The sequence below is a fragment of the Cyprinodon tularosa genome, unplaced genomic scaffold (genome assembly GCF_016077235.1).
Source record: "Cyprinodon tularosa strain WSP-4 unplaced genomic scaffold, ASM1607723v1 ctg71, whole genome shotgun sequence".
In the NCBI taxonomy this organism is placed as follows: domain Eukaryota; kingdom Metazoa; phylum Chordata; class Actinopteri; order Cyprinodontiformes; family Cyprinodontidae; genus Cyprinodon; species Cyprinodon tularosa.
In genome coordinates, this window is record NW_024039463.1 from 4,452,501 (window position 1) to 4,463,509 (window position 11,009).

General features: G+C 35.6%; 1 protein-coding gene across 2 annotated transcripts in view; it reads left to right on the forward strand.

Moving 5' to 3' along the window:
* The window catches only part of ca12 (carbonic anhydrase XII), a 23,412-nt gene extending 12,843 nt beyond the window's left edge, over window positions 1-10,569 (forward strand). Inside the window, exons 9-12 of one of the 2 annotated variants that reach the window (XM_038268795.1) lie at window positions 587-610; window positions 866-953; window positions 7,530-7,713; window positions 9,328-10,569. In XM_038268795.1, the coding sequence (XP_038124723.1) occupies window positions 587-610; window positions 866-953; window positions 7,530-7,608 (191 nt within the window). In that variant the 3' untranslated portion in view covers window positions 7,609-7,713; window positions 9,328-10,569. Of the gene's footprint in view, window positions 159-586; window positions 611-865; window positions 954-7,529; window positions 7,714-9,327 lie in introns of those variants that run through there. The other variant, XM_038268794.1, reaches the window with a different exon arrangement.
* Window positions 10,570-11,009: the final 440 nt, after the last annotated feature.

Below are 11,009 nucleotides of genomic sequence, written 5' to 3' on the forward strand. Positions count from 1 at the left end.
CTTTTGGAGCTTTTGCACTTGATGTAACTTCTTTGTGTTCCCTTGCATTTTTAAATTATTTTTAGTTTCTTCTTTCCTGCAAGGAATAAAAATGTCAGGCAGTGGAGAGTTTTTGTCAATAAAATCACAATACTAGAATAAAATATTGATAAACTGTCTCCTTATTTTAATATTGATCTCTAAATCAAAAAGCAGAATGTACAGAGACAGATTAAGACAGATTAGGGGGCATCCCCAAGGGGATGGGTCAAATGCAGAGGTGATTTTCTTCAATGTGAGATCAATAAAGTTCAATTAAATATACATATAAAAAATCACTGTTCCAGTTTGAATACTTTAAGTTACACTGCGTTAAACAACAATGTTCATGCCCCTTTAAATTTCTACATTGTGTCATGTTAAAGTCGTGAAATGTTTCCATCTCTGTTAAAGTCATGCAGCAGATTGTAATGCATTTTTTAAACTAAATGTATCAAAATCCTGAGTGAGGATAGATAACTGGTACCAATGAATTTATTCTTTGCTGATGATTGTTTTTTATTTTTATTTTATCCTTACTTTTTTCCCTGTTTCTTCCGGCCCTCAGATGACTCTTTTTGGATAAACAATGGTATGTTGATTTTATATGTTTAGTTTTTTTTAAGTATCATATCTGGTGTTGAATTCAACACATTGAAAAGCCTACCTTTATAACATGAAAGTTCTGCCGTGGATTTTATACATAAAGTTACAGATAGGATTTACCCTTAAGCTTTTCTAATAATAAACATCCTAATTTAATTTATGTTACAGAATTAAATATATATTCTGTAGCTGTATAAAAATTACACAGACCTCTCTGCTTCTGTTGCTCTCTGCTCTTCAGGTTTGCTGGTTCCCATATTGGTGGGCTGTTCCATACTGGGAGTTATTCTTATTGTGGCTTTAATATGCTTCCTGTTAAGGCAAAAAAGGTAAGTGAAGGGCAACAAAATAAATAAACAATATGCTTACTGAGAGAAACTTTTTTTGTTTTTACTTTAATTATTCCAACATTTACCATAAAAGCATTTGCAAATTAATTCAGATCTGGTGTGCCTTGAACTCTAGTAAAATGTATGGATCAAAGTTACCATCTTCAGACACTTTTTAGGATAAACCATTTACACATACAGTATGCTAGAAAGTTTACATACCTTCCAATTGAAGAAACTAATAAATGCACTCTAGTATTTCAAATAACACAAAGCTGAAGAGAGTAAATAGAAATAAAAATGTAAAAAATTATTTTGTAAAATAAAATATTGATTTTTGAATTTGAAAACTACTGTAACAGACAAATTAAATTACTTTATTGTAGTGATATATTTTTTAAAGCTGAGCAAACTTTATGTAATTTCTTAATATGAAAAAGGAAAAAAACAGTTAAAAAAAATTCTAACAGACACAGGATTTCTATAACAAGATGTTAATAAACAGCAAAAGAAATTTTAACTAAACGTGTGAGAGGAGATAAGGTAAAACAGACAAGAACAATAAAAAATGTGTAACGCCTTTCTGGCGATGTGGCAATAATAGTAATTGTCTTGATGCCAAAAAGAGCCCAACAGATTTTACTTTCACAAGTGGAGCAGTACAGCTATCGCCATAGTGTTCCGCTTGATTTATGCATATAAATAGCTTTATTATAACTCATGCAGGGAGTATTACAGATTATATGGACACAGCAATGTAAGTAGAACAGGAAAGGAAAAACAGAAAAAAAGGAGAAAAGATTAAAGAAAGAGGAGATAAAAGGGAGAGTAAAGCTACAGTGTGTAATAATTACAGGGATATACAGTCAGAAATGTAATATATTATACATAACTATGTTATTTATCATCATCTACGAGCTCAGCCTCTTAACCTTAATATTTGCGTTGCCTTAGAATTCGTTATTTATAATTACATAGGAGCGGGTCTCACAGCCATGGAGGCAGACATCTTTGTGCTACGGCAGCGCAGAGCCAACAAACTAGTGATTGCGAGATCGCCAAAATGTCACAACGATGTAGAAAAAATAACGGGTATATTTATTATCTTAAGTCTACATGAAATCTATACCCTACACAGACTAATGAAATACTATCTGTAAATTTATCTATGTAAACAAACCTCATCACTTGAGAAGGTAGGTGATGCGGACGTCGTGGAAGACATTTTGTCCCGTAACGCTCGCCGTACTGTTGGGGGGGAGAAGCGGTGGGGGGGGGAGATGTTCATGTTGCTGCAGTCTGCAGTCTGACCGCTAGATGTCGCTAAAAGTTACACACTGTAGCTTTAAGATAAAACATAGTAATGTGTAACATTTTTTTACATTTTAAAGAAATTTGATGGAGCAAATGTTATGATTAAAACAACACAATTAAAAACAGGAATGAAACAGATAACATCAGTAAAAAAAAAAACAAAAGAAAAACAGATGACCAATCATCAATGCATCCATTCATCTGTCTTTCTTTGCTGCTAGAAAGAAATTGGTCAAATATACAAATATTACATAGAAATTGTTAGATATTTAGCTTCAAAAATATCAGTTTGAGATGCAGAGATGCATCCATCCATCCATCCATCCATCCATCCATCTTCTTCCACTTGTCCATCAGGGTTATGGTGGTGCTGGAGTCTCCAGCAGTCAATGGGTGAAAGATGAGCTACACCCTCGACAGGTCAAACAGCTTTTATTTAGTTTCTTAAACCTAAAGCAATACAGTATAAAAATATGGAAACATGTTCATTTTATAAGAGAATTGACCTTTTACTTGGCTTAAGAACAGAGGTATGGGACAATACGATTGAGGCTTGAATGAGACATGAGATTTACTTTGCATCTAAATCAGATGCTTTGGTGTCTAAAACGTGTTTGGTTTGAACACACTATTAATTAGTTAATGAAACAAAATATAACCAATACCTGACATTTCTATTAAATTCACCTTAAGCCGTCCCAGACTCATTTTTCTCCAGAATTGTCTTTGCAGCTAATTTATCTGGATGTTATTTTGCTGTTATATAAATATCAAGCTACTTTCACCAAAGGCTGTTTATGTTGGCTTTAAATATTTAAAGATCAATGCAAAGATGCAAAGATTCATGTCAAAATTTATATTTAATATTATATTTAATTACTCAGAAGCTGAGAAGTCTTAAATCTGAAGCCACGGGATGCTGTTAAATTCCTATTGATGTAGACAATATGCAAAGAAACAGTCTGTGTAGTTTCTTTTTAGATCATGTGTAGCTGCTGTTTCTAGTTGGATTCTCGAGTACGTTAATCATGCTGGGTCAAATTGCTTTACCTGTTTTGCAATTTATTTATTAGAGCCAACATTGTTCAATTAAACAATCATCCTTCCCAATATTGAAGCAACTCAGTTTTAGCCATACCTTGTCAGATTTGTTTTTTCTTTCCTGTATTTGTGTTCATTTGATTTTATTCTGAATATTTCCCGATTTTATTTTTTTTAAGTTACAGCAGAATCTGTTTATCAATAAACTAATTTTCATCATGTCTTTTGTTTTCATCCTGTTCTGCCATTATTATGTCCATTGTAATTGTTTGTTCATAAACTATGAAACTGAAATGTACAGATGTTTTTTAAATAGACTTTGTCGTTCCTGCAAAGCTCTCATCCACATGCAGAACGGTTTTTGAAGGAAAAAAAATGTTGGTCTTTTCTCATAAACAGGTAACAAGATTATTAACAATAATGACGCAGATACTCACTACTGTAATTAATGTTTTGCTGCTTCTCTTTGCATTTAGCTCACTTTGTCCTGAAGGTGTTTCCATAAAACTTAAAGTCTACACTGAAAAACTGATTGATTAAAAGGGAAGCACAGACAATTGAACAAAAAACATATTTCAAAATAGTTCTTTAAGGATCCTTTGCCACACAGTGTTTAGCCAGGCTTTAGATTTTCATTTAATTTGATTTTATCTGTTTTTCAGAAGATGAAAAGATTAACCGACCTGGGTTTGCTCTTATGAATTCCTTAAATATAATTTAAGTTTTCTCAAACCTGACTTCCCCAAGAACTGATTAAGTAATCTAACACTAACCTATGAGGGAGGTGTTGGTATTCCCCATAATAGTTCTTCCAGCTTTGTTCAACATTCTAAAGTAAAAAAAAACAAACACTGCCAGTCACTTTGTAAATGAAGAGGTGAAACCAGCGACCAACATACTCCATGATGTAGGAGACTTTCACCCACCGAAAGGCTTTCGTTTTTGCTGGCCAGTTGAATTTCAAGGCGAGCAAAAGCAGAAAAACCTGGTGAAATTTTCGCAGGTTTAGCTTTTGGTGGGCTGTTTCTGCCTTGTTTGGGGACTCAGCTGTGTAACAGCATCTTGACTTCAGCCACTGCTTTCATCTTGGTTCCTGGAAAAAAAAGGAAACACAGAAAACAAACGAAAGCTATTCCATCTAGTCTCATAATTTTTGTTGATTAGGGCCATGATTTAGCCAAACCTAGAAAGTTAGATAAAAATGTTGCTGTAAGATCAATCAATGTGCTGGTTAGTGGCATACTTCAGAAGTGGATCGATAATCAACAATTTTCCGTCACGCTTATTACTTGCTGGTGCCTATCTCCAGCTGTCTATGAGGGAGAGGCAGGGTACACCTTGGACAGGTCGCCAGTCCATCGGAGGCCAATAATCACTATTGCCGTAGTTATTTAGTAGGGTAGATCTCCATTTACAACCACATAAATCCTAAGGAATACCATGGAAACTGTCGGCATCACATTCTTAAGTCAAGTGTTTATTGGCCTGATTTCTTCTGAAATTCTGCTTGCCCCCATGTTACACCTCCCTGATTGAGGTGATAAACATTATGTCTTACGGTTCCAATCGCATCAAACTTCACTGTATTTATAAAGTACTTTTAATGACCAAAGGGACGAAAGTTCTGAGCCAAATACAAAATACCAATGTGCTGTAACATAATGCATAACAACATTTGAAACACTACAAAGGCCAACAAAAGCACACAAAAATAAAATACAGTATAATTAAAGTAAATTACCAACCATGTGGTAAAATACTAATAGAAATAAGCAGATGCTAATGCCAACATCTCGCTTGGTGTCAAAGGCCAAGGCAAAGAAATGAGTTGTAATAGGAGTTTAAAGTCAGAAAGTAATGTAGAGTACAGTCGTCCCATTTCTCATTTTAGAACCTGCCACATCAAAATAACAACAGCTGCTGATAGGAGCAGCTGATCAACTGACCAAGAGACCAGAGTAATATTTTGTAGACCTCTGTATTGAGTACAGAAATTAAATCCAACAGGACAAGAACAACGCACTCACCAGTCTATAGTTAAAAATATCACTATAAAAACTTTTAACAGGGCTGTTTTGTTGCTGAGGAAGATTTTAACAACAGACTGGAAAATCTTTTAAATATCATGCTCCCCCGAGAAGGCCATCAGCTGACCAGAAACCACTCTGGTACCATTTATACCGGTATTCTATGGATACAAATGGCTGTACAACTCCTTAAAAACAGCTTTGAGCCATTAAAGGAACTAAGCTGTGACTTACTATATCTCCTCTGTTTTCATTACCATAACTTCTGTTCAAGGTGTACCTTGACCAGCATTCTGTTTTTTTGTGTGTTTCTGTTTTCCCTTATTCAATTGCAGAAGATAACAGTTCATACTGATGCTGTTTTGTTTTTTTTTCGTTGTTTTTTTTTGTTTGTTTTGTCTGGAGGTCTCTTTCTATTAAAAGGCAGCCTTTTCTTTCCAGTTTCCCTTCAAGCTAAGGACAAAATACTGATGCTGTCAGTTGTTTTCAGCTTCCAACTGGCAATATAATTTAAAACAGACTGTTTTATATTATAGTAAAGATAAGGTTAGATTGTGTGTCATTAAATCTGAATTTAATTGATATTAATTCTATTCACTGAGTAAGTGGAAATAAATTATACCTGTTTTCTTCTTGATAGGTGCCTTGACAAGATATTTCTTGCGAATTATGGATATTATGAATGCAACGGAAAACAGATATCTGATCTAACACCACTATTGTAGATTGCAGACTTAGATTATCCTGCTGGATTTGAACATTTATTCTGCATTGATGTTTCCCTCACATTTACAAGCTGTGTACGATCTACCACTGACTAGCAGGTCTACAGACTGGTGCTTCAAATCATGATGCTTTAGATGAATGTGTCTTTTTTGTCTCATCAGATTTTGATTTTTAACCTTGAAATCACTAACGTTATTTGGGATTAATCTGTAGCGCTACTTCATATGAAAACCTTTCAACAGTTCTTGCCATTCTCAAATATAATTTCTCTCAATGTAGCACTTGGGTAATTGATTTTGTATGCAGAGGCCTCTTAATCTGAGTCCTGGAAGCTTTTCATTTCTTCACAGGTGGTTTCTTTCACCAGTCTGCATTTTTGTAGCCTGACGTAGTCCGACTCAATTCTAGTCAGAATATGAGTCTGATACTGCTCCATAGAGCTGTGATTATGGGGCGTGTTTCGAACGAACCAGGAAAAAAAATGCCTCTGCACTCAATTGGATAGACCTACAACCAATAAGAGCAACGGAGTGCGTGACGTATGTTAAGCGAGGCATAGTTGTTGTCCACAAAAATCAAAGCGTGCAGTTGCACGCCTAGAATAAGAAGATGAGACTTGATCGCGTTTCTCTGTTCCTCTTTTAAAATTAATTTGCTGTCGATATCTTCTAGAACAGACCTAATAGCAGAATCTACTCACCCAAACTCTCCAGCGGCAGCCATTGTTGTTGTCACCCAAGCGCGCTTTGGTCACGTGGTTGATTACGTTACTCTTGATCATCTGTCCATCATCATATAAAGCCCGCCCTGACAATTTGATTGGATCGCCTGACAGTGGGCGATAATACTACTATGGAGCAGAGCCAGACCGAACTTCCCCGAACTCAAACCTTGTGGGCGGGACTAAGTTCGGACTGGCACCCAGGCTAGCATTTTTGCCTGTTTGGTTTGTGAAAACAGTCCGTCTGAGGCAGATTTAAAGGGCTTCTTTCAATTCTTAATGGTAGTTTGGGCAAACTGGAAATATATCAGTAGCCATCTCATGAAACATATCTTATCCTTCGTCTGAGTTGCTTACTGTTTTTTTTGTTTTGTTTTGTTTTTTGTATGTGACACTGTTGGTATCAAACGATCTCTGTTCAATTAGGATATGCTTGTTAAACTAGGTGAACATTTATTAAAATACTTATTTTAGGCTATATATTTTAAAAAAAAATTAGATCAGTTTGGGACCATATTTTTCACTGAAACAAAAGTGTTTTTGTCTCTTTATGCATTTTTTGTAAAAATAAAAAATAAAAAATTAAATAAAATACTTACAAGATACACTGATGAAGGTTAAAAAGACAAAACAGAAATACACCCAAGTGGATTGAATATATGTTGTATACTAAACATTGTCTTGATGGAAAAGTAATGCCTTTCATTTTATAAACATATATTTTATCTCTGTTTTAAATGTTCTCAGATCTGCAGGCGACCAGAATAAAAGCAAGAGTGTCGTGTCCAACATTGGAGACAGAGACGAGTGTGGCTCAAGAGTCTAGCATCTGTCATCAATGAATCCTCTTGTCTCTTCTTGTAATCCCTTTAGTTTTATTGAAGTTGTTTATGGCTTGTTTTAAAAACCTATACATGCATGCAACTTCATATACAGGTGCTGGTCATAAAATTAGAATATCATGAAAAAGTAGATTGATTTCAGTAATTCCATTTAAAAAGTGAAACTTGTATATTATATTCATACATTACATACAAACTCATATATTTCAGATGTTTATTTTGTTTAATTTTGATGATTACAAATGACAACAAATGAAAATCTCAAATTCATCATATCAGAAAATTAGAATATTACTGAAGACCAATAAAAACAAAGGATTTATAGAAATGTTGGCCAACTGAAAAGTATGAACATGAAAAGTATGAGCATGTACAGCACTCAGTATTTAGTTGGGCCTCCTTTGGCCTGTATTACTGCAGCAATGCGGCGTGGCATGGAGTCGATCAGTCTGTGGCACTGCTCAGGTGTTATGATAGCCCAGGTTGCTCTAATAGTGGCTTTTAGCTCTTCTGAATTGTTGGGTCTGGTGTATTGCATCTTCTTCTTCACAATACCCCATAGATTTTCTATGGGGTTAAGGTCAGGAGAGTTTGCTGGCCAATTAAGAACAGGGATACCATGGTCCTTCAACCAGGTACTGGTAGCTTTGGCACTGTGTGCAGGTGCCAAGTCCTGTTTGAAAATGAAATCTGCATCTCCAAAAAGTTGGTCAGCTGCAGGAAGCATGAAGTGCTCTAAAACTTCCTGGTATGTGGCTGCGTTGACCCTGGACCTCAGAAAACACAATGGACCAACACCAGCAGATGACATGGCACCCCAAACCATCACTGACTGTGGAAACTTTACACTGGACTTCAAGCAACGTGGATGAAGTGCCTCTCTTCTTTTCCTCCAGACTCTGGGACCTTGATTTCCAAAGGAAATGCAAAATTTACTTTCATCAGAGAACATGACTTTGGACCACTCACCAGCAGTCCAGTCCTGTTTCTCTTTAGCCCAGGCAAGACGCTTCTGACGCTGTCTGTGGTTCAAGAGTGGCTTGACACAAGGAATGCGACAGCAGAAACCCATGTCTTTCATACGTCTGTGTGTGGTGGTTCTTGAAGCACTCACTCCAGCTGCAGTCCACTCTTTGTGAATCTCCCCCACATTTTTGAAGGGGTTTTGTTTCACAATCCTCTCCAGGGTGCGGTTATCTCTCTTGCTTGTACACTTTTTTCGACCACATCTTTTCCTTCCCTTCGCCTCTCTATTAATGTGCTTGGACACTGAGCTCTGTGAACAGCCAGCCTCTTTAGCGATGACCTTTTGTGTCTTGCCCTCCTTGTGAAAGGTGTCGATGGTCGTCTTTTGGACAACTGTCAAGTCAGCAGTCTTCCCCATGATTGTGTAGCCTATAGAACTAGACTGAAAGACCATTTAAAGGCTTTTGCAGGTGGTTTGAGTTAATTAGCTGATTAGAGTGTGGCACCAGGGGCCATCAATTTTGAACCTTTTCACAATATTCTAATTTTCTGATATGATGAATTTGAGATTTTCATTTGTTGTCATTTGTAATCATCAAAATTAAACAAAATAAACATCTGAAATATATGAGTTTGTATGTAATGTATGAATATAATATACAAGTTTCACTTTTTAAATGGAATTACTGAAATCAATCTACTTTTTCATGATATTCTAATTTTATGACCAGCACCTGTAATTATCTCTGCATTGAGTAAAGGATTTTGGGGAGATTCTTTTCTCCCCTTCAAGCCTTAGTCATGTCTTGCTTAGCTGTGACGTGCAGACACACTGCAAAAACGATCTAGAAATAAGAAAAAAATTTCATAAATTAAGTGTATTTACCCTTATTTTGAGCAGGTTAATAAGATGGTTTGCCAATGGAATGAGTATATCCACTCTTAAAGTAAGACAATTGGATATTATGCACTTGAACAATTGAACAACACTTGACAATGTAGCTGTTTTTCTCATTTTATATGTAAATAATCTTTTTCCATTTGCAAAATGTCTTGCTTATCTCCTCAGTTCAAGAACAAATTAAATAGAGATAGAACTTCTTGCAATGCAGAACATGTTTGGTCTCAATGCTGTATGTTTTACATTGCATGATTTCTTCCCTGTTGAAAGGAGCAAAGTGCTGTCCATGCAAATACAACTCCATTTGTGTGACGCAGTATGACTGGATTCTGAAAAGAGGTGCCACACAGAAGCTTCCAGGCAAGTGGAGTTAGGCCGTAGCTGAACTGCTGACGTTCTCAAATCAAGTCAGATCAAGACATGTATTCCACAGGGCTGTCCCGACATGGTGGAAAGCCTAACCACAAGCCAAACAATAGAGGAATAGGAGTCGGCAGACATGGCCTGAGAGGGATGGGCTGCGCCACATTTCCACCAACCCTGTACTTAGAACTGCTATACGGATTTTATAATAAAAGGGTTCTCAGCTCCATACAAACACAGCTCCTTCCCTGTGAATAATACTGAGGGGGAAAAAGGCCTTTGTGTTTTCAGGCTGCATGTGGGCTGACTATTAACCCCTGTCTGATCACAAGACTAACCTCTGAGCACATTACAGAGCTTCTCAGTAGATTGCACAGTCAGACCATTGGAGACATAATGTTAAACCTTTGTTTTCATTTAACAAGTTTCAGATATTTTACTGATATGTAATATGAAGGGATAATTTGATAAAATAAGCATTGGATTCTTCACATAGTGCACTGAGTATTTGTTTCTTTTTTATTTGTTTTTTTTGCAAAGCATCATTCAGCAGTTGTGTTTTCTCTGCTCTTCCCAACACATCATTGTTAATATCGTGCTTCCATATTTATCTGTCATGTGTCATGACATATGTCAAGATGTATTTGTTACTTGAAAAATTTCTGTGGTTGCTGTAAAAAGCAGGGTTTTTTATGTGAGTCTTTGAGAAGATTGAAAAAAATAAAATAATGTAAAAAAATAAAATCTTAACATCTTTTCAAATTAAACGTGTTTTTCACAGATTTCTTTTCTTCTCTATACTGAAATTTTTACTCAGTAATTAAATTTAGCATTGCACACAGAGAGCTATTTTAGAAATGTACACGAAACATTTGATTATCCGTATATTAGAGTATTTTTAAAACAAACAAAAAGAGATCTTTAACAAAACAAATTACTTTCTCGACCTCAACCTCCGTTTTTTTACGGAAGAGGATTAGGGCCATCAAAAAAATTAAAAAGCTGAACTGTTTTTTTTAAATGTATTTCACATTAATATGGGACTTTTTTCCCTCAGAATTCTGACTGTTTTCTCAGAATTCTGAATTTTTTCTCAAAATTCTGAATTTTTTCTCAAAATTCTTATTTAACTCTCAGAATTCTGACTTTAATCTC